The sequence below is a fragment of the Gnatocerus cornutus genome, unplaced genomic scaffold, assembly GCF_029298725.1.
Source record: "Gnatocerus cornutus isolate USDA-ARS CGAHR unplaced genomic scaffold, icGnaCorn1.1 ctg00000023.1, whole genome shotgun sequence".
NCBI classification, from domain to species: domain Eukaryota; kingdom Metazoa; phylum Arthropoda; class Insecta; order Coleoptera; family Tenebrionidae; genus Gnatocerus; species Gnatocerus cornutus.
Genome location: NW_028275375.1, coordinates 5,489,410 through 5,511,974, shown reverse-complemented (window position 1 = coordinate 5,511,974; position 22,565 = coordinate 5,489,410). Strand labels below are relative to the sequence as shown.

Here is a 22,565-nt window from a genome sequence, read left to right as displayed (position 1 = left end):
TGTTGAACTTAACATAACGAGTCGCGTCTGAACCCACCTTAACACACACCCCCAGTCAGAATTTCCACTAGACTTGTGATAACAACTCTATTGGAATTCGAAATGTCACCCTGACATGTGTCTCATCTAACCTAAAATACTTTGAATTTTCTCGCGTTTTTTTTTCTTTTTTGTGTCCCTTATCACGAAAATGCGGAAAAGTGCGTCGCAATTTCGAATAAATTGAGCAATGATGCACAAATTACGTAAGTCACGTGACGTTCCATCCCACCTGTCAACCTGTGAATCAATTACTCACCTGTAAAAAATGTTAATTTAAGTGCCAAAGTACTTGTTAGCAATGTCCGGTCACAACACGCTCGCGCAAGAAAGTTCAATTACAGACAATTTTTCAGGCCCTGAATCTCGTTTTGAATGTCCAATTTGTCTGCAATGGCTAAGAGACCCAGTTTTAACGAGCTGTGGCCACCGATTTTGCCGGAGCTGCATGGACGACTGGTTGGAGTAAGTCGCTAATTCCCCCATCACAATCTCTTAAATTAAGTTCCAGACGCGAAAACCCCTCGTGCCCGATCGATAACACAAAGTTGCAAAAGGGGGTTGATATCTTCCCCGACAATTTCACGCGGAGGGAGATTTCCCAGCAGAAGACCAAGTGCCCGAATATCACCCGAGGGTGTCTGGAGGAACTGTCACCTCTAGACGTCGAAACGCACCTTCTAATGTGTAAATACAAGCCGCCAGAACTCCCAGAGAATGAAAAGTTGCGCTGTTCCTTCGTGGAGTTCGGCTGCGAGGAGAAGTTCGAGGATGAGCCTGAATTGCAGCGGCACTTGGATCAACACATGCAGAAGCATCTCATGGTAAAAAGAACAAGTTTTTGGTGGAGCTAACGGTCGAATTTTCAGTTGCTTTCTCAAACTTACTCAAGATTTACGATTAATAGCCACAGTGCGGCTTCGTCTTCGGCTATCGCTCAAGAGGCGAACTTCTGGGACCCTCCGTCGAAGAACGACGCCGCGGTGCCCACCAGCGACAATCTCAACGGACTCTTAAAGTGAGCCCTCGGATTTTAAGTACGAAAGTCATTTTTTATTGTAGGGCCTTGTACGAAAAAGTCGTTTTATTGGAGCAAAAAACTCGCGAACAAGACATAATCATCTCAAATATGTCGGAACAAATCACGTCGCTGAATCTTTCCATGTCGAAAATGCATTCCAGATACTGCAATGGGAGTTTCTTGTGGTATTTCAATGAGTTTAAGAACAAAGTTAACTCCATGAGGGACGATTCGCATATTATGCACTTTAGCCCCGGATTTTACACCTCGTCGAACGGATACAAGTAAAATTTAGACCCAATACTACTCTTGATGTACTCATTAAATGTGCCGAGTTTTAGACTGTGTATCCGCTTGAATTTGTCCCCCAAGGACCCGAATTACGTAGCAATTTTGATCCATGTAATGAAAACGGAGCACGACCAAGCTCTAGACTGGCCCTTCAGTGGCAGACTGTCCATAACTCTAATCCATCCAACGTAAGAACCTTTTTATTATTGTAAACTGAAAGTTATGGTAAGATTTCAGGCAACCATTCCGTAATATAAAGGAAACGATGATGACACGTCCGGAACTCGAAGCCTTCAAACGCCCTGTGCAAGACATGAACCCCAAAGGTTTTGGTTACACAGAGTTCGCCTTGGTTGAGGAACTCTTTACTCAAGGCTACGTTGATAGCAATCAGTTGTTGATTAAAGTGCACGCTCAACCTGTTTAAAGAATAAATTTTTAAAATGTTGGTTTATTAACTTTGGCAGTTATTCACATTGCATAGAAGCTAAGGAAATATACTTTGAGACATGTTAACGTAAGTAGAGAACTTAAACAAGTAACAATATCACAAATATAACAGCAATTGGGATTTTAAGAACCATCCGAAAGGATCCGTTCTTAAAATCCGGAATAACACGGAATGTAGTCACACATGATAAATGATATGTAAACACAACTTAACAAACAGTTGGACTTTGAAACTGAAACATTGATATGCTTGCGTGATATTAGAGAGCTCGAGCGAATCCAAATTGCGCACAATGACGACACGAAATATCAATGTTAAAACAAACGACATTCGCAACCTGCCTTAACTATTTGAGCCACAAATGTATCCTACAAGTACACTTATAAAATCGCAACGAAATTTTGTGCGTTAAATAATAAACATTTGCTTTATAAAAATATAAATAATGACTAAAAAAAATAACATTTATTGTCAACCTATTGTAGGGATTTATGACTAAAAATAACTTTGGGTAAGAGTATTACTGAAGACAAGCTTGAAGCTTCTCGATCCATTCCTGCGCCGACGCTGCGTCCGTTGCGCAGAAATTATACGTGCGGCGACTGGTGCGCAACTAAAACAAACCCTCAACACCTCAAACTAACTCGTTACCAACTCACATCAAAGAAGGCTTTGTCGTCTGTCTTCTTTGGTGGCCCCGGCGCCGGCGTCGCCGACGAAACCGACATCACTTCCGCTAAATCTTAAACAAACCCTTCAATACAATCCCCCAATAACTCCACCTACCTATGTATCCCTTAAAATGCGAGTCCTCCATCGCATCGTAATATCTCAACTGGTGCTTGATGGAGTCTAAAACGAACCACCGCTGCTTCCACCCCTTCAATAACGCCCCCCTCTTATACAAATAGCCTTCGTGGGTGCGATTCTCCGCCACGTTGGAGGAAAATTGGTCGTAGTATTGCTGACTAGAAGTTTGTCGCGCGCTTCCGGAACTAACGGAGCCGTTGTCTCCGCCCGTACCGGAAATCGTCTGTGATGCGTTGTTGTCGGCGATGGCTTTGTACTTTGTGCAGTTTTTCGGGACTCCTTCTATGCATTTCTCGTGGCAACTGTACCCGCAATCCATGCAGCGCATTCCCGTCTAAAATAACTCTTGAATTCGCTCGTTTGTTTTTTTAAAAAAACTGACCTTGACGGGCCCCCATAACAAGCTCGTGCAGTAATCACAGTACGTGGGGGTGGTGTAGTTGTATTTCTCGAATCTGTGGGGGTGTGAGTACACGAGTGAAGTTTCCGCCGCCCCCACCATCTTCCCTCGCATCAGAATTTCCAGTGTTGACCTCTTGTGGACTAATCTACCGTGCGATCGGACTAGAGCTGTACTAAATGACGCGTGTCTCTGCAAAAAAACACTAGAAATTGTAACGGGACCCCATAAAACGTACAGTGAGCGAATCCGTGGTTGGAAGCTCCAGTTTATCCCACAGGACCTTCCATTTCTGCGGCAGGTGTCCCAGTTCCGTTTCCAACCTGTGGATTTCCTCCAGCAAGTGGCTGAAGGCGTCTGGAACACACTTGTTGACACAGTCGTACCCGAGAGTGATAATCTTCCTGGAGGATTTATTAGAGATTCCATCAGCGGCCTCCGCTTCTTCTTCCTGTTGAGTATCCAACTGTATAATCTCAAAATCGTATTCAGGTCCGTGGTGGAGATTCTCATCGATGTAGTATTGCCACACTTCGAGACAGGGGAGGTGGGATTGGGGGCGCAACACCGGATGCTCAAAGTCCGGCGTGTACATAAAATTGAAGAACATGGGGGTCCTCGCGTGCTGCTTCTCGATGTAATCAAACACGCTCTGTCCTAAATTCGTGCCCGACGTCGTCCCGGCGACTCTTCCTCCAGGATAAATGTTCTCGTCGTCGGAAATCGTATCGACGCTCTTGTGGTGCGACGTCAAAGACCCCCGTTTGTCTTCAACGGCGGCGACGCCACTTTCCACCCTCTCCAACTCGCAGTCGAATAAATAAGTGCGGAAGCGACACGAAACTGAATGGAACGCCAAAAAGCGCAGATAAAAATCGCTGAATTCGAACGCCATCGGGAACTGTTTTTGGATCTGATGAACAACGTCCAGGAACTGGAGGAAAGTGGGGGCGAAGCCCGACGCCTGAGAATTAGCGTTCAGATTGCTGCGGTGGCTAAAACGATGGCCGAATCCAATCCACTCTTTTTCGACGAGGACGCGGAAACCCTCCAGCGTGCGATAGTAAGGGTCGAGGCAGAGTTGCGCCACGGAGGAGACTTGGGCGGTGGTGTCCCAACCGTCTTCAAGACAAATGGCCACGGAGGAACCCTGCAGGTCGAGCAAGTCGACCACGGCACCGGCGAGTTGCATTATGTTTTGGATTTGTTGCAGCCACTCCGAGTTCTCGATCAACCTGCAGAAACTGTTAAATTCCAAGTTTTTGAATTGATTCATACCTGTGGAAGCTCTGCTCAGGGGCGTCGCTCGTCGAGCTGGGAATGCACGCCCGCATCAACTTCTTAAACGCGGTTTTCGTGTGGCGCACGTCGTAGTACTCAACTGGAATAAAATCAGTCTTGGGCGCAGATTCGACTTTCACCCCCTTCATCTGCGCCTTCTCTCCTAAAATATACAACGCAGCTCTTTGTAACGTGTGAACTCCATAAATGGCGTTTTCCGCATCGGTCGAGTGTCTTAAATTCCCTCTGGTTTGTTGAACATTCGCTAAAGACGCCTGCGAGCTCTGTCTGCGGTCCTTCAGAGAGCCCCATCGCCCGAAATTCTTCGGTCCTTTCCCTCCAGAGGACCGTGGGAAGACACTACACCAACATTAAAACCTCCAAACACCGGAAAAACTTACGCTAGTGTCCCCATCGCTTTCAACGGCTTGGATCTTCGAGCGACCTCAGGAGTTAACGTGGCTCCAGCCAAGGGATCATCCGCCGCAAGAAACAGAGAGTTTACACTTAGCGAACTATCGGACATCCCCCACGCAGACCCGTGGCGAAGGGAGAAAATCGGAGTTGCGGAAACCAAAGCGGAAAGATACTTCTCCTGCTCAAACGACGACGTCGTCTCCGTGGAGGCGTTGGGGGTGGGGTGACTTTTCAACATCCCCATCACACTCTTCCCGTGGTGACCTGCACCGCGCAATAACAACGCTTTGGTGCGGGGGTGCCGCCACGTGGTGCTAGGGATTCTTCCCTGGCGGTAGCAGCGGCAGAAGCGGCGGATGCTTTCGTCGGTCACCGACGCCGGGACCACCAAGAGCGCCGGGTAACTACAAAAAATTGAAATTCGATGCTCTCGCGTTGTGTTAACTCACCTTCTGCACATCATGTACATTGAATTTACGGTGGTCAATCTGAATTGATCCGGGGCGGGTTTGGAGTTCGTCGGGGAAGAGTTGTCATTGCACAGCCCCAACCTCTGCCAATCTCGCACGTAACTCCTCTCCACTAGCCTCTCTAAAGTCTTGGCGTCTGTTGGTGCTGGTGGTACTGAAGAAGGCCCCGTTTCAAAGTCGTCAATGGATAAATCATCATCATGGCTGTATTCGTCGGCGTTCGGTAAGCTCATCCTCCCTGGACTCGTCATGTATTTATTGCTGCTGTAGAGCGTGGAGTTTGGTAAGACGTACTTTTGCCTCTTCGACGAGGATTTCTGCTTGAATCCCGCTTTTCTCGCTGTTTTCAATAGGGTTTTCTTCGCAAAGCCTCTCAGAGTCGCATTCTTTTCCTTTCCTTTATGGAGCGGCGTCTGACTCACCACCACTTGCCCGGTGAACGCGAAATGGTGGAAGACATCCGGTGGATGTCGCACTTTATGGATGAACTTCCTCAGAGTCTCCACGTTCTCCGCAGTGACTTCTTCATCAAACGCTAATTTCATCAATTGGAACGTGCAGGAGCGCAACTGGAGCCCCTCCTGCAACCACTGATCCAAATGTGCTAAATACTGCACCGCAACCTTCTTCTCCTTCGTGAGAGACGTGACGGGGAAAGACCTCACCACGACCTGCTCACAGGCAAACGAATCGCACGGAATTCCCTTAAAAACGATGCGGTAATTCGTAAGGAAAATAGCGCCTTCTGCTGGTAACAACGGCGGCCCTCCAAGTAACCCAGGACTACTTTCCTCCCTCCCATCTGGGAGAAGATACACGCGGAGTCCGTCCATGATGAGCTCCTCCCCGGCTAACATATTGGGGGTGAGAATTTTCGGTTTTTGGATCGGAGGGAGTCGCTTTGACTCCCTATGGACCGCTTCCAGAGTTTCGATGTGCATGTGGACAACCCCCGGGATCATCTGGTGGAGATTCCGGATGTGCTCGCGTGTCACTCCTCCTTCATTGCAGACTTTATCGATGAACCGCGAGACGAGGCGGATGACCGTCATGCCGGTTTCTCCAGGATCTTGGTCTTCGAAGCCGGACTCCGCGTCAGCGCTGTCGCTCTCCGCCACACTAAAAAAGAACGTCACTCCTTGTTAATTGTTAACTTCAGTACCTGTTGGCCATGCTGTTGCTGGCGCGCTCATCGTCGTACAACTCCTGCTTGCTGGTCTTGCTCGCAATGTCCAAAGGAATAAGAAGATAAACCATTCGATTGGCGTAATGAATCGCTTGACTGTACATCGTGTTCTCTTCACAGGTGATCAACTCCTTCTGTTTCTCCCCCTCGATGGAGGTCCAAATCCGCATTTGCTCCGCCGCGATCTCGAGAGCTGTCGGTTCTTGAACTCTGTTAAGAATAGAGCGCCGGTTAGTCCAACTGTAGTCTTTATTATCCCTCGGAGAAGTCGGACTCGTCAACAACTCTCTAACTCCGTCACAGCGCGCTGTGTACAACGCTTTAACATCCTTCTGGACGTCCTGGTAGAACGCCGCTTCCCAGAACTGCTGATTCTGCCACACCGCGTGTTCTTGTATGCACGTATACGCGAACTGAATTATCCCCGTGCATAACTTCCTGCAGAAAATCGTGGAGAGCGGTAACAAGGCTGCGGCGACTCCATGCTCGTCCATCGAAGAATCATCCTGCAATCCGCAGTTCATCAACCGCACGACCAGATCGAATTGTTGGTGCTCCAGCATCGCCTTAGTGCCGCTGACGTGTTGAGCGAGTTCGTTACAAAGCGCCAATCTCGCTTGCTTGGACTGCAGGGCTCGGAGAACCGCCGGGAATGTCTTCCGGGCGTCCGAAATCTTATTCTCAAAGATGCAGTTGATGCAATTCCGCAGAACTTCCAGTCGCCGCGCCGAATTGCTCACGATGTTCTTATTCTCGTTCAAATTGGAGATGTGGGGCCCCATTGGAACAATGCGGGGTTGGATGGGGCGCAGTGACGCCAACCTTGAAGGACAAATTTGTGTTAGATTGGGGTAATGGTGGGTTAAGAAGCGCGCTAGCAAATTAAGCGGTGTGACCGGACTGCTCTGTGTGGTCACGCGACATTACAAGGCACAGAAAGCACAGAATTACGCAACATGAAAGACTTACCAGGCGTAATCCCCACTAACGCACCAAAAACACACAAATCTGATTAATCCGTCGCTTTGTTGCGGAGATACTCACCTCGATTTAAGATTGTTCTTCGAGAGGCCTTCGTCGATGATGGCTTGCACTTGCTCGGGGCTGATTAACGGTAGTACCGGCTGATGGATCCTCGCGAAGGCGCCTTCAGGTGGTACTAAAATCTTCTGGGAGTACGATTGGGGGTTCGGGTTCTCGTTGGTGTACAACTGAGTCGCCAGTTCTTGGATGTGGACCAAAAGCAGGCGCGGGTCTAAGTTCTCCGCCTTGAGGAGCTCACCCAAGCTACTACAAACGAAATTCATTGTTGGTTCCTTTCAGTTTTAGTACCAACCTGTAGAGTTCGTCCCACACGTCACAGGGCCTCCATGGGGGTCCCCTTTCAGCTACAAAACTGGTAAAAAACATGCAGTCCAACACCCTCGTTGTGAAATCGCACTCCTTCAAATTGCGCTCGCCCAAGAAAGCCGCCTTATGGAACGTTATCACTGGTTTGGGGTGGATTCTAATGAGGGTAAGACAACTGCGGTAGCCTTGCAATAATTGGGCAAAAGTACGCATGAAAACCGCGCGGATTTCTTTGTCCAACATGACAGGTTGAGGGGCCCTGACAGCCAACGGTGGAAACGCGTGATCAGCGCAACTCAATTCTGGCTGTAATATCAAACTGAGGGCCTCCTGAGTGTGGCTCAGGAGAGGTTCAGGCAAGAGAGGCACCGAAATACCATCTGGGATTGTTATGGAGCCCCCGTCCAAATCAGCAATGATGACATCCATCTAGGAACAAAAAATCAGACTCTGGGAGTGTTCACTGGAGTTTTTACCAATTCAGCGACTTCGTATTTGAGCGATGAGTGTACCCCCATGATGAAGGGGGTTGGGGTGGATAGTACCTCCACCAACGCCGCTGGGAGAAGAGGTATGTACACGTGGGAGTACCTAAAGGGGTACATTAGCGCAGTTAATGCTCTGCATGCCTCAGTCAATCTATTGTAGCTTTTCGAATGAAACAAAATTTTGTGTTCTGTCATTATGGCACAAAACAAAACTAAAACGTTTCGGATCCCTGGAACAACTCGCATCAGTGTTAGTCCTTCAGATGACAACCAACAAACCTAGTTGATGGAACAAAAGGTTTACTGAAGTGTGCGTGACTGGAAGCGACGGACTTAGGGGTGGTTGTAACGCCTGTCTATCCCCAGCTCCAATGCTAAACCTAACTTGAGGCCCCCCAGGTGGAGGAACTTGGATGCACCCCAGTATGTTCCCTACGAGGTTTTCCAAAGGCACAGGCATGCTTTCTACATAAACTGAATAAATAATGCCTAAACAATTCCTAAATGTTTCTATGTAATCCAGTCTTGAAACCAATACTAAACATTTGGGGGCATACATGATGCTGTGATGCGAAATGGCCGGAATGGGGCGCACCAAAGGCGCTTCGCCCTCCACAGTGTCCTCTTCTTCATCCACAGGTTTACTGGGTGTGATGGACACAGTTTCGTTGAAGCACAGACAGGCACAATAGTGCCGGTTTGCGTCGATATCTGTAAGTACAGAGACGAAGAATTTCGGCTCTTGCCGCTCTGTAGAAAGAGCCCATCCTTGTGGTTGGCAAAACTAAGCGGAAAAAGTTAGGTTAAAGTGACGTCATGCTAAAATAACTTACCCATTCAATGCCTTCAATGAAGGGAGTATCAGACCAGTCTTTCTCAGGAAATCTTTGTAAAATTATCCCACTACTAATGCCGCTCCCTTAAAATCAAACTTTTAGCGACAGTACGAAAAAACAAGCTTTACTTACTCTCTTTTTCATGATCATAACCCACGACAACGAAATAATCAGCTAAACGCGACATTTTTATACTAAAACAGCCAAGGAGAGAGCGGTGGTTATAAAGTTTTGTTTAGAGTGAGAAATTAACATTTTCGTGGATCACTTCCAAAGTTAGAAGAGCAAGTTGTATAACCTGAGGGGGTAGGCGGGGCGTTTGCACTAAAACACAGGGCACTCCGAAAAACGAAATTAACCAACGATTTAACGGATTTGTTGCTAATATTGTTTATTGTTTATTGCCACACCCAAGAAAAAGACTTCTAAACAAATCCTTACGCCATTTTCGACACAACTTTGAACTTCTGACGACTGACACATTTGACAATCAGGTGAATGACACGAGCGAAATGAACTACCTGTCCAATCATTGTTTTTAAATTTGTCTTACACGGGAACGAGGTGCAAAAAATTTCAGACACGTAACTAAACATAAAAAACTCATTTATTTAAATGTTATAATTTTTACGGGTTAAAAAAATTTTAGAGTGACATTAGTAGTTTATTTGTCGGAGAAAGTTAGGTCGGCGTAACGTGCAAGATGGCCGACAAGTGAAAGATAATAGAGCGTAAATATAACATATTTTTTAAAATGCAAAAGTACAAACTGTTAATTTTAAGAAAAATGCTTTGTGATAAAAACCACTGAATATCGCTTTCAGTGCGACTCCTTTTTCTCAGCAATTTTTAGGTTAAGTCACAATGAATAAGTTTGCTGATTATTTCGTAATTTGTGGCCTGGATTTGAATTCTGGACTCGAGCCCGATAAATTCTCAGGTACTGTTTTGTTACGCGACTTTAGTTCGCTAATTTTTTTGTAGAGGACAATCTACATGTCTCTCCTCTGGAAAGGTCTTATAAGTGCAAAGTTTTGGCGCACTACCCCGAAAATGTGCCCTACAACCCTTTTGACGCTGCTGCAGTTGGCATGGTTAGTCCCACAGTAAACTCAAACTGTCGCTAATCAAAAGTTTCAGTTCTGCTTGCCTCAAGGACTAAAATTTAGGACCCAGAAGCATTCAGTTACGCAAGCTCCTCTGTTTCATTCTTTCGTCATAACGAGAGAGGATGGAAAGAGGTGTTATGGCTTCAGTTTGATTTTTTATGAAGAAGTAAAGAATAGAGATATTTGTAACGCCATGCAGACTCTCCAAGTAAGGAATTTCAGTTCTGGCATGTTTTTCCTAAGTTTCTTTTTTTAGGCAATGTATATCACCGAATTATCAAGCGGGTTAAAAGTCAGGGCTGTGCAAAACGCGCAGAATCAAGGCCCCCAGTCAAGGTCGCTCCCCCGCCACTTTAAACTCAGTACTCACAATCCCAGTGGTGCAGCTTTAACTTATTATGATATTTCCAAAGACAAGCTCTTCGTTTCAAAGAGCATCAACATTATTTCCCAGACAGCATACGTACAAGCAGCTAAAACTTTTCTTGAGAATCTCTTTCGTTGTGTCCCTAGAAGGGCAGCTTCAGTCGCTGGTTTAAGCTTAGAAAGTTACGTTTTTAATCTCCTTTACGAAGTACAACTGCCGTCTCCCGGTAAAAGTTTGTTGATCTCATTACCTCCCAGTGACCCCCATCTCCCGTTCGCCACTGCTGTTTTACAATGCCCAGCACCTCCTTTGGAGCTACCCCACCTTGATTACCCCTTAAGACTGATGTTTTTGTGGCTAGGAGTCGATATCGTCGTTCAAATTTTTACTTGTCTTCTTCTGGAAAACCAAGTGTTGCTCAGAAGCAGCGACTGCCAAAGACTCATGGTGGTGGCTGAGGGAATTACATCGTTACTCTTCCCTTTCACGTGGCCCCACGTCTACGTTCCCATCTTACCAGCGTCGTTACACCATTTTCTAGACGCTCCAGTCCCATTTCTAATGGGGCTTCATGCCTCCTCTGAAAACATCAAAGTGGTGTCGGAGGCGTCGTTATGCTACGTCGACATTGACAAGTGTAAAGTGCAGCGACCCGAAGAAACCGCGACTTTCCCCCATCTGGAAGCCTTCACGGGGGAGATTTGGTCGGCTCTGGACAAATACGGAGTCCACGTACCAAATTCCGAAAACTCGCGAAATAGCCAAGTACGAATCATATCGTTACGATTTTTTAATACTTTTGACTTGCAGGAAATAATGTCGAGAAGTTGCACCTTACCGGGGCGCCCCCAGAACCGCCGAAAACTCTCAATTCACGATACTCTCGATGGCGATCGCCCGCCCTCACCTCCAGGCTCCGCCCGCTCCGAGGCTCTCCAACGAATCGCAGACATCGTTCGTCGGACAGGCGTGGCGCTTGATCAAAACGACACCACCCAACCCACAGACTCCTACATTGAAGATCTCCGGTTCAACAACTCAATCCGCGAAATTTTTTTGAATCGCTTCGTTCATATTTTCCATTCGTACGAAAACTTCGTCATTTTTCCCAACCAGGACAAGGAGGATTGGTTTAACAATAGAGACTCAATGCAAAACTTTGATAAAGCCTCCTTTCTTTCCGACCAACCGGAACAGCACCGCTTGTTCTTGTGGCGGTTTCTCGAATCTCAGATGTTTGCGACGTTGATCGACAATAAAATCCTGTCAATGTGGGGCGAACTCGACAATAACTTGCTGATTTTCGATAGCAGAATCAAGCAACTGAAGCAGCGATATGGGGGCGAGAATTTGATCAGATCGTTGTGTTACGAGCCGTGCACTTCCGCACACGACACTCAGAAACTGATGGAGAGGCGGCTAACTAATCCGGACTTTGAGTCGCCGCCTCCGAGGGAAATCATGAATGTGAGATCCACCCAGACTCGGTAAGAGGAAATTGATCAATTCGCGTTTTGACTAGCTATCCTTAGATATTTCCCGCTTCTGGATAAAGAAGTTTTGAACAAGACACCGGTTGTGAACAAAGGCAGCATTCCAAGAGCCAACGCGTTCCGCAAAGGACTTGCTTTTGCCCGCCAACCAAGCCTCTCCTCTGATAAAAGCAACAAAGCGAACCAAGACATGTCTCCGGCTCTTATAGCTCAAGCAAACTGGACTTTCGTGGAGAAACTCCTGAAGGATTGCAAGGCGAAGACGAAGAGGATGCTTCTGGCAAAGTTAGGGGCTGAGGGTGTTACGTTATCTAGTAATAACGCCGGTGATAATTGTGGGGCTGTCGAAGAAAACACTCTGGTGGCGTCGCTATGCGAGTTTTTAGAGCGCGTGTGGTCTCACGGCCTCCAAAGAAAAAGAGGCAAATCCGCCCTGTGGTCACACTTAGTCAGTTACCAAGAAAGCCACCACACCAAAATCGAAAACAAATATTTGAGTCCAAACGACGAGTGGAGCAGAACGAAATCTGAACTACCGCCTCTTCCGGTGTCTCTTCTTTTTGATATCGGGTAAGACTCAGGAAGTTGGACTCAAAATCATAATTTTTTTTCTTCAGGAACATCCAGGCGATGACTGATGTGAAGACAGGCATCGGAATGGCGAAAGCATGGGTCCGTTTGGCGCTCGAAAAGAAACAGCTCTCTAAACACCTCCGCACGCTGCTCTCTGATCAAACTATTTTAAGGAGTCAATATAAGAGATCCGCGTTCCTTCGCTGCGAAGAAGAGAAGGAACAGTTCCTCTACCACTTGTTATCGCTGAACGCCGTCGATTACTTCTGTTTTACTAGCACCTACGCCACCACTGTGATCCCCTATCGCATTGTCATCGTCCCGAACAAAAAGGGGGCCACCACTTCAGCGAACGCTTGGGTGGTTCTCTCAGGGACCCTCTCTGAAACCATTCGCATTCCGGTGCCGAAAACCGCCCCCATTTTCGAGTACAAACATCACAATTTGGGGGTTTTGACCACGTTGCGAATCGGACACGACAACACCGGACTGTACGCAAAGTGGATGATCGATTACGTCCTAGTGCGCAACGAAATCACCGGTCACACCTACAAGTACGTATCCGCTAATTACAACCTCCGTTGAAATAAAGGGGCGTTGCAGGTTTCCATGTGGGCGTTGGTTGGGCCGAGGGGTGGACGACAGCTCCACGGAACGTTTACTGGTTGGTAACATCCTACCCGTGCAGGTAGAAGGGGAGGAGCTTAACCAAACAGGGAGTATGGGACGCACCACCCCCAGGAGTCGCTCACCTGGACCCCCACGAACCGAACTCAAACAATCACAGATTCAACACATGTTGGGCGATTGTGTGAACAACATAGTAAAGTGGCATTATCGCAGAAATTCGGAACGAAACACGACTTTGACTGCACTGCTTTGTGGGGAAAACGGATTGGTTCATTGTTTAGAAAACGTGTTTATGATGGGGTTCAAATCGGCGAGGTTGTTCGTAGGGAAAAACTACGTTTGGGATTATTTCGGTACAACCAGTGGGTGGGTCTAAAACTTGATGTTAATTTGATTGGTTGTAGTGCGGGTGAAGGAGCAATTCGAGGCGGAGTTAATGGAGGAGTCTAGCGGGAGTCGCAGTGCTAGTTTAGAACGCAATCATCAATTGACTGTCGCCGTTTGGCGGTGTTATTGTCATTTGATTGATGAGATAATGTGCACGAGTAAGGCTCTGGGGAAGGACGGCAAGTTTCAACTTTTTATCTGTCTTAGTGTCAGGTAGGCGGAGTTTGTACTTGGGGGCGGGGATTGTAGGTTTTTTTTAGGGAGCATCTGCTGCACCGGATGTTGGTGCCGATGGCATCGTGCAAAGTTACTCAAGAAATGTATGAAGAGGGTTCGTTTTTGAGAAATCGAGGTCTTTTAACGTTTTTACGTCAGATTTTATTGCCTCTAGACGAGTTGGATGTAGTTCTGGAAAACTCTGTAACTCATGGAATTTCATCGCCTTCATCTCACGTCTAATTTTTCTAGTCTTTTCATTTTGCCGTTGATATTATTTTAGTGATATTGTATATATTTTTGTAAGTTTGTAAATATTGTTTAGAAAGGCCTAAAATTAGTTGAGAGACGATTTATATAACCTTGCCAAAGCTATGTCTAGTAAACAGATTTTTCTTTTATTTTTTATGCATGTTGAAGTAATGTTTTATTTATGGAATGTCTTATTTTCGTTATTGACTGAACCCGTTGTCTTCCGATTTTGTTGCAGTTTCAGTAACTAGTTGTAAGGTTGGACACATCAGGATAGTTTTCTTTTTTTGCACTTTATGGGACGATTCCAATTTCGTGAGTTAATTTGTGATATTGTAGGAAAATGTGAAATTATTTTGATGTTGACTCCTCGTTGTGATACGTGTTTGGGTGATGGAGCCCTCGAGACCCGAAAAGCCAAAGTAGTTTTGCAACCTTTAAACTCGTTAATTCTAGTGAAATTCCTTTAGATGAGATTGTAATTAAGTTGTAATAATAAATTCCATGTAAACAGGTGGGAGTTGTTTTGATTTACGCGCGTGTTTGTGAAGGTCAACAAAGATGGCGCTGGTTCTATTGTTGGTGAAATGGTACAATGGCGGACTAAAGTTTGGTGGAAAAGCGATGTCGTAAATACGCAAATGATTGAATTAATTATGAATGTTTTTAGTTTCTTGTTGTTAAACTCACGTGTATTGTGCACCGGAATGGTGGCGGCACCGGTATTTTAATTTTGTGTTGTTTATGTTCGTACTTTGTGTTTGGTGCAACTTCAAAGACATGGAGCCATATTTATCAGGACCGAACAAGGGCTATTATTGCTAAATTGGAATTTTCTCAATGAGAAGTAAGTAGACGCTCTGCCCCAAAGCCGCCGGCGGTTTTCTATAGAAAGCCGCGAGACGTCGGTGTGCTTCATGTCAGAGGTCACCATAGGCGCTTCTTATTGGCCCCCAGACAGGAATTTCCGCCAGTCAAGGTTAACATTGGCCAATTTTCGATTGTTTTCAGATGGGATGGCTAAACCAGTGTTAGAAGACAGTCATGGATCCCGTGGGGCCATGGTCGGCGTACGCCTCTTATAATCGCCTCGCGGGGGTGCAGGCCGAGCACCATCTGCCCACAACCGGCGCGCCGCCAACCACCACCACCCAGCTCCTCCCTGGGGGCTTCCTCTCCCCCACGCCCGTGGGCTACGATACCGTCTTCACTCCTCTGTTTCATCCCGCGGGGTCCAAACCCACCGCTCACTATGTCACCCAACACCGTGCGCTGGCCTCCAAGCAGCCCGACGGCGACTACCACCAACAGCCCTTCTTCGAGCAGGGCGCCGGCTGGCAGCAGAACAGCCCCTTCGGCATTCTGCCGCACGAGAGCGTGGTGCCGACTACAACGGCGAAAACGGCGACGTATGAAAACTTCAACGCCCACTTTGCCGCAGCTCAGACGCTCAACCACTTGAACTCGCAGCTGGCGGCGGCCAAGACCGCCGTCACGCGGCCGCAGAGCCCGGCGACTTCGAAACCTTCGCAATCTAGCACGTTCTTCCAGGCTACTTTCGCTGAGACCGCCACCACTAAATCTTTTGCTTCCACTAACTCAAACGTTCAGTCTTGTATTGTTTCGTCTCCATCGAATTCCGTCGTCTCCAAGGAGTACCGAGTCCCACAAGCTCCCAGGGCGTATCTTACTTCACCCAATCCGCAGAGACCAATCAAGCAGCCGTCGACACAAATTCAAACCAAGGCGCAAACTAAAATTTACTCGGAAATTACCATTCAAAGCGACAGGGCGCGGAACAACGAAGAACCCCAAAGTCAATCATCACCGATCAGTTTCTCAATCATGGACGCGCCTGGAAGGATTAACTACTCCGGAAAGCGAACGCCGCAGTTTCAAAACTCAAACTACCGTCACTACCAACAAAACGCTTCATCTGAACAAGATTTCCAAAGGCCTAAAAGTGGCTCGGATTATTCCAACTCCAACGGCCCCGACTGCAATGTTGTAGTTCCTCGTAGACCGAGCCCTCTTCAAGCTCACTCACAAGCCTCTCCGTTAGGCCACGCCCCTAGCCCCGCCTACCCTATGTACAACAGTCCAATGAATTCGATTTCTCCTCCTCAACAAACCTCCAACCAAGTCACACCTCCTTCTCCATTGGACGTAACAGTCCCACGCCCCACCTCTCAGACCACGAACGTCGCCTACCCCTCCGTTATAACCCGTGCTTTAAACACTTCCGAAAAAACGTTTCCTGAAAGGTACGACCGCCAACCGAACAACCAAAATTGTTGGGAAGATCGGCAACAAGCAGCCCGGAAATTCCAATCCGGAGCTCAAGCTAATAACTATAATGCAGTGGCGGAACAACGGGTGGGACAACAAGGGTATTTCGACACTAACAGTGGCCATCAGGTGACGCTCCAGGACTTGTCGAGTTGTCGAGGTGATCCAATGAGCATCGTGAAAAATTTACAGCAGCAGCAGAGTTGTCAGGTGGCGCAGGTCGAAGTGAAACCGGAAGTCAAACCGACTGTTAAACGCAGAAAAAGCACTGAGAAGTCAAGTGCGGAGGTGCCAAGGGTGCCGCCCCCAGCCCACAGCACTGGTGTTCAAAACCCGCAGCAAAACGGTGCCTACTTCGACTTCGACAGGTAAATAAATTAAATGAGTAATTTGACGCGATTTTGTTATTCCAGGTGGAACCTGCCGCCACCAACATCGAAAATTTTTGCCACGCAGACGATCCACCAACAGCACCAAGGTCTGATGGTGCCGCACCCCCACGGTCACCACCCGCCGCCCCCATTGCCATATTTCGCACCTTTCCACTTACCCCCACACCCTGCCGAGTTTTCGGGTACTGTGGAATTAGCTCCTATTGCAAATTACCCTGATCAGAACACGCAGCCGTCCCCGTCCCAGTTTCAGCACCAAGAAGATCAGCCTAAAGTTGTAGTTCCTAATATCGAAGAAGAATTGAATTTCTTGTCACAAGGTACAACGAGAGCACCGACCAATAACGTAACTAAGCCATTGGCGAAAGATAAACAGAATGGGCCAGGGACGGGCTTCATGAGTAGTTATCTCAAGTTCCTCCAAGGGGAGCGCGATAGTTCGCCGCCTCCCATGACTAGGGGTAATAGGAAACAGACCTCGTGGCCGAGGTCCAAACCTCAAATCAACAACGAGGAAAAGCCTGAAAGCAACGGAACAACCCCCGCAGTGCCGCCGCCGCCCCCAGTAATCACACGATTATCGCAAGGAGATCCTCAGGATGATCCTCGGTACTTCCCCTTACCGAAAGAAAGGAAAAGAAACAGTTTTGATAGCGACAGTGATGGTATTAGCTCCGACGACGACTTTTTTAACAACAAAAAATTTAGTCAGGGTAACGATAGAAAAGATAAAAGTCGTAAACGAACAACAAAAAACACCACGGAAAGGAAAAGACCGAAAAAACAACCAAAAGAAAAGAGTAAAGAGGACGAATTCATCCCCAGGAGGGAATCAACAAAGAGGGCTGCAAAAGAAAAGACGAATTTTCAACACTTAATCAAAGCCGATGATGATCTTGAGGAACCTCCAGAGTTTCAGGATTCGGATTCGGACCCTGCGTGGACTCCACAGGCCAAGGAAGACGGTGAAGAAATTGTGCCGATTTCGAAAAAACCACGAAAGTCTGGAGGGAAAAAAAAACGGAATCTTATCACAGCGGCGGCGCAGGGAGCCGGAATCCAAGAGATTGATGGATATGTTAGCGACACCACCCTCAAAAGACATAAAGGTAATAACACGTCGAAAAACCAAGTAGTTTGAACTTTTCTTTTTCAGGCAATAAAAACAAAACGAACGCACCCCCAACTCTGGAAGATAACATCGCCGCCTCTTTGCCAAACAACACTTTAATAACAAACGACGAAAATCCCTTCAAGGTGAGGGCATGGCACCCTTCTCTCTCGTTTTTTAACCCTTTTTTGCAGCCTGGGGAGTTCGTGGTCATTAGATCTGAACTTTGTCAAGACTGGCCAGCCATTTGGAGGGTGGATGGTAAAACGTTGCTGCAGAAATACGAGCCCTTTGAGCAAAACGGTGCAACTTTCTACAGAAACATTTCAACGGTTGGTACAACTGCGTTGTTGCAAATTTGTGAAAATCCCGTTTTAGTACACATCGTGGACGCCGGAAAGTCGGAAGCAATACATCCCCATCCCCGTTCGTTACAAATGTCAGAGCCAAGCCGAGACGATAGTGGAGTTTCTGCGCAACGAGATGACCGTCATCGACATCGACTACCAACAAAAGTGTATGAAAGACTGTGAGGGCTATCAGGACAATTTCGAGGTGTACATTCAGACGTTGATTTCGCAAGCGTTGGATAGCAACTTCTTAACGGAGATCTTCCAAGAGAAAGGTGTGACCAACTAAATAATTAATTTAACTAATATTGTGCCCAGCAGACGAGTATTTCTTGTCCAACGTGAAGATAATCGACGACATCACCGATAGTAAAAAGAAGAAGCTTCTGGCGCTTCTACATTGGCCACCAGCGGTGCAAGCCGCCGTCTGCACGTGGCCTTGTTTCAATGTGATACGAGAAGTTAACCCTTCAGACGTCCATACAAAGACTTGCGCGGCGTGTGGGAGAGTGGAAGTCGCAGTCAGGGTGTTGATGTACGGGCAACCTTACAATTCGACCACATTGGAGGGTTGCCAACCTGATCCCAAGGCCATGAACGAGAAAGTGAGTGCGGACGGCAGACTGAACGTTTTAATTTTGATTGTCTCTTTTTTTACAGAATTTCTTGATGTGTCGGATTTGTGCGGCGCGTGTTGAACTTTCGAATAAAGTGACTCATCAAAAGTACTTGATGTACATTGAATGTGCGAAACGTGTTGGTGAAAAACGGACTAGTGATCCTACTAAGGACACGACTTGTATATTAAACGAACTGCTAGCAGACGAGAATTGGTTGAATCAGGTGAGTTGGATTTGAAGGTGGTTTGAGGCGGTGTGCTTATTGTTTGTTTCAGTTGTTTTTGGAGGTACGTACTTCGTGGGCGGAGATTGACTGTATAGAGTACAGTTTGAAGATGAAAAATAATTCGGTGTACATGCAGTGATGTTTTCTATTTAAGTAACTGACTTACTTAAGTTAAGGACTTTTTAAATATCAAAAAAAACTGTATATTATATTTGATGAGAGTTTATATAAAAATAAAAAATGTATTGTTTTAATTATGTAATGAATATAGTTTAGACAGAGTAGGAAATAATTTTTTATTAGTGTGGTAACACGCCATCTCATGCTGTGCATTTTGTTGTGCTCATTTTTTGTAAAAAGTGATATTGTTTATTATATTCTTACAAAATGGTGATCTTTGAAGAGCACACATTTAAATAAAATCATTTTGACATTTTGTAAACTAGCATCATTTGAATTTCCCGCTCCAGAGTCACATCCGTTAAAACCGACCAATGGCATCGGAGTAATGGTGGCGTGTGGCTTCCGCCAGTGCAGTGTCGGCTTTTCGATGGAGTGAATCGTTTTTGCTTTTACGATTTACGTCTGCTGTCAACAGTTCTCGAACGTTTCCCTGTGTTACTTTCTGTTGAAAAAATTCCTCAACAAACAAGTGCCCTACTCTCAAAAGTAGGGAATTCCAGTCCGTGTTCAGTTAACCCCCTAAAAACATTAAAAACGATGCCATCGGCGGCCACCGTTAAAGTGGAAAAGCAAGTTTCCCCCGAAAGTACTCTTTCCGAGTCTTCGGGCGCCTCGACGCCTCTGAGACAAGTTATAACCCTCGTAGAGCATAAAATTAGGAACCTCGAAAAACGAAAAGTTGGTAATTAAGCCCCCACTTCACCCGTAATTTTCCACGTTTTTTTTCCAGGCCAAATTAGAATCGTACAGGGACCTGCAGAACGCAGGGAAGGAGCTCAACGCCGACCAGAAGACTGCCGTAGCGAAATACAATGAGGTGATGCAGACGCTGGAATTCGCGAGAGACATCTACAAACAGTTCCTAGGAATCGCCGTGGTTTCGGAGAAAGAGGCCAAGAAACAGGCGAAGAAAGAGGCGGCGGCGAAGAACCAAGCCGAATTGGCGCGGCTCAGGGAAATTCTGTTAGTTCAAGATGCTCTCAATCAAATGGGAAATGAGTCAGTGAGGGAGGACTTTCTACATGGACGGAACGGGGCGGCGCAGCTCACTGAAGGCGATCTCAAGTAAGAAGGGGGCCATGGCCACTTTTTTGTTGTGGAAATGGGGCGTTGAACCTTGTTATCTCAAGGTCACAAACAAGCTTCTTTTTCATTACATTCAAGGCCAGAATTGCTTTTTCTTTTAGTGGTCTTAACATTCAAGTTGGCATAATCGGCCTATGAATTTTGAAAACTGTTGGTAGCACTGACTATTTCCAAGACACTTGGATCAAAACAGAGTTTCGTTGTTTTCGTTCACATTTTTTTCAATGTCTTCTCTGTTATACAAAAAAAAATGCAATTAAACGGTTTTACAGGATTACATACTCAATTTAAAGAAGAAAAAAAAATTGGCTTCATTCGGCAGAATTAATTACAAGTTTTTTTTTGAGAAAATAAAATAAATAATAAATAATGGCGAAATTTAAAAAAAAACGGTGTTTCTCAAAAATTACAAAAAATTTATTGAATTTGTCTTTTTAATTTTTTTGTATTTTTTCTGAAAAGTACTCTTTAAAACGAAAATTTAAAAAAAAAACACTGCCTATAAATTACAAATTTATTTTTTGACCTTCATTGTTGTAGATTCTAAATTTCAAATTTGAGATTTCATTTCCTGGATTTAGAATGACAAAAATGGACTCTGAACGAATCACATTATATTGACATATTTATGATATTACATTGGAATTAACAGATTTATTCACTTGTAATACTCGATTTGATAACGCGCTTATCATCTTTTGACGTTTGTTAAACGGAATAATTAATAAACAATACCAGATGTTGTTTCATTAAACTTGTAATGCACCTAATTCTTCTTCTAACAACTTGTAATTAACGTTTTATTGTCTCGACAGACGTAAAAAAAGTTTTATATGAACCGACAACTGTTTAATTAAAAAACTAATTAATGTCAGCGATGTTTACGCACCTGGAGCGTCTGTTTTTTTGTTTATATTTGAAATTGTTGAAATTCTTCTAGACTCTTGGACGATTTATATCCTGCCGTGACTCCCAAACACGAAGCTGGAAACCCAACAGCTTTCACGAACGAAGTCCAAGCAGCTGCTGAGCACCTTCTGGCCGTCGTAGACGGCAAACCCAAAGAAGTCTTTGGAGGCACCTACAGCCAAGTCAAGGAAGTTCTTGGAAAAATCCACGAAAGCGGCTACTTCGACCAAGTTCCCGTAAGTCGTTTCTTTGTACCATCAGAGTGGATAATAAGTGGTTTGAAGGTCTTCGAGAATTTCGCCGAGGGTGAGCAGCCGGAAGTAGCGCCAACGGAAGTCGTCAGTCACGATCCCGTCGCTCCCCAGGAACCCCCTCAACCGCTCCCACCCATGGAGATGTTGTCGATCGATTCGTTGCCGCCACCGATCATGCAACAGCCGCCAACGGAACAGCCTCCGATCGATCCAACGATGACTCCCGAACAGCAGATGTTTTATCAACAGCAGCAGCAGCAGCAGCCACCGCGACCCATAACGGACATGTTGGGAACGGGGAGTTTCTTCTTTCTGCAGGAGTCGGAGATTGACACTCCGCCTGAACAAATTCCGAGCCAGACTTTCACGAATCAAACTTTTGTAGCTGCGCCACCACCACCGATTCCTTTGCCGCCTCTCTTCCAGAATATCCCGACGAATTTGCCACCGCAACCTATTCCAGTGACGGGGAATAACGGGATCGAGGAGGCGCATAAAGAGGAGGTGCATAAACAGCAGAATAACGCGGCTGGGAACCGCCCACCGAGACCGAATAACCAATCGTATTATCAAAATAATAATGGATACAGTAACAGGCCTAGACAAAATAGGAACGGACCTAGACCAGGGAATAGGCATAACTAAGACGACGACTTCACCGAGAACCCGATATTAGTCCTCTTTTTTTATTTAATTTAGTTATAATTAAGAAATTTATTGTAAGTCACTAAAGTCAATTGTATTGGTTCTTCTTAGGAGTGTAAACTTGAAGTGATGGAGTGACCAGTGAGAGGAGTGTGGACGGTGGGTTCGCTCCAACCATCGGAATATCTGCTTAACATTTTAGTGTTAATCCGTTAAAAACAGCACAACTGCGTTGGCATTAAACCGATTTTTCAATTTTTAGTTATTTTCTTTTGTACCTTTTCAGTATCGATTACCTAGAAGCTAGGATATGTTTATTCTAAAATTTTCTAGTATTTGATTACCTTGGAAATTATTAATTTTATTAATTATAATTAATTGGATTAATAAAAGCTGGTATGCAAATTAACCTTGTATCAATTTTTTCTGACAC

At 45.9% G+C, this 22,565-nt stretch overlaps 5 protein-coding genes across 13 annotated transcripts; 4 read left to right on the top strand and 1 right to left on the bottom strand.

Moving 5' to 3' along the window:
• The first annotated feature begins 72 nt into the window (after positions 1-72).
• On the top strand, positions 73-1,809 carry LOC148166576 (TNF receptor-associated factor 6-like). Of its 3 annotated transcripts, none has more exons than XM_088048570.1 (7): positions 73-245; positions 396-504; positions 551-863; positions 909-1,057; positions 1,102-1,344; positions 1,402-1,539; positions 1,589-1,809. In XM_088048570.1, the coding sequence occupies exons 1-7, from the start codon at positions 230-232 to the stop codon at positions 1,776-1,778; spliced, it is 1,158 nt and encodes a 385-aa protein (XP_087904696.1). In that variant the 5' UTR covers positions 73-229; the 3' UTR covers positions 1,779-1,809. The 3 variants fall into 3 exon arrangements, with proteins under 3 accessions (XP_087904696.1, XP_087904697.1, XP_087904695.1); XM_088048571.1 differs by having other exon boundaries at positions 73-342; XM_088048569.1 differs by having other exon boundaries at positions 73-504.
• LOC148166575 (myotubularin-related protein 13-like) lies at positions 1,787-9,515 on the bottom strand. Of its 3 annotated transcripts, none has more exons than XM_088048565.1 (16): positions 9,173-9,515; positions 9,038-9,123; positions 8,484-8,988; positions 8,193-8,434; positions 7,703-8,145; positions 7,411-7,656; positions 7,336-7,350; positions 6,343-7,188; positions 5,160-6,299; positions 4,695-5,114; positions 4,291-4,653; positions 3,251-4,247; positions 2,995-3,204; positions 2,589-2,946; positions 2,462-2,544; positions 1,787-2,415 (listed from the first exon to the last, which is right to left on the bottom strand). In XM_088048565.1, the coding sequence occupies exons 1-16, from the start codon at positions 9,225-9,227 to the stop codon at positions 2,323-2,325; spliced, it is 6,102 nt and encodes a 2,033-aa protein (XP_087904691.1). In that variant the 5' UTR covers positions 9,228-9,515; the 3' UTR covers positions 1,787-2,322. The 3 variants fall into 3 exon arrangements, with proteins under 3 accessions (XP_087904691.1, XP_087904692.1, XP_087904693.1); XM_088048566.1 differs by having other exon boundaries at positions 7,411-7,653; XM_088048567.1 differs by lacking the exon at positions 7,336-7,350.
• Positions 9,516-9,727: 212 nt separating this feature from the next.
• Positions 9,728-14,583, top strand: LOC148166574 (DENN domain-containing protein 5B-like). 3 transcript variants are annotated; one of them, XM_088048582.1, is made up of 10 exons: positions 9,728-9,771; positions 9,824-9,980; positions 10,025-10,134; positions 10,181-10,357; positions 10,406-12,003; positions 12,049-12,579; positions 12,627-13,136; positions 13,186-13,565; positions 13,617-13,812; positions 13,860-14,583. In XM_088048582.1, the coding sequence occupies exons 2-10, from the start codon at positions 9,905-9,907 to the stop codon at positions 14,056-14,058; spliced, it is 3,777 nt and encodes a 1,258-aa protein (XP_087904708.1). In that variant the 5' UTR covers positions 9,728-9,771; positions 9,824-9,904; the 3' UTR covers positions 14,059-14,583. The 3 variants fall into 3 exon arrangements, with proteins under 3 accessions (XP_087904708.1, XP_087904709.1, XP_087904707.1); XM_088048583.1 differs by having other exon boundaries at positions 9,733-9,980; positions 10,406-11,281; positions 11,327-12,003; XM_088048581.1 differs by having other exon boundaries at positions 9,733-9,980.
• A 43-nt stretch (positions 14,584-14,626) lies between these two features.
• LOC148166573 (uncharacterized) lies at positions 14,627-19,309 on the top strand. 3 transcript variants are annotated; one of them, XM_088048580.1, is made up of 9 exons: positions 14,627-14,914; positions 15,079-16,724; positions 16,770-17,857; positions 17,905-18,005; positions 18,054-18,191; positions 18,238-18,484; positions 18,531-18,814; positions 18,870-19,052; positions 19,105-19,309. In XM_088048580.1, the coding sequence occupies exons 2-9, from the start codon at positions 15,112-15,114 to the stop codon at positions 19,192-19,194; spliced, it is 3,744 nt and encodes a 1,247-aa protein (XP_087904706.1). In that variant the 5' UTR covers positions 14,627-14,914; positions 15,079-15,111; the 3' UTR covers positions 19,195-19,309. The 3 variants fall into 3 exon arrangements, with proteins under 3 accessions (XP_087904706.1, XP_087904705.1, XP_087904704.1); XM_088048579.1 differs by having other exon boundaries at positions 18,528-18,814; XM_088048578.1 differs by having other exon boundaries at positions 17,905-18,191.
• A 230-nt stretch (positions 19,310-19,539) lies between these two features.
• LOC148166572 (caprin-1-like) lies at positions 19,540-22,541 on the top strand. The gene is made up of 4 exons (XM_088048638.1): positions 19,540-19,916; positions 19,969-20,303; positions 21,265-21,469; positions 21,518-22,541. The coding sequence occupies exons 1-4, from the start codon at positions 19,776-19,778 to the stop codon at positions 22,130-22,132; spliced, it is 1,296 nt and encodes a 431-aa protein (XP_087904764.1). The 5' UTR covers positions 19,540-19,775; the 3' UTR covers positions 22,133-22,541.
• The last annotated feature ends 24 nt before the right edge of the window (positions 22,542-22,565 follow it).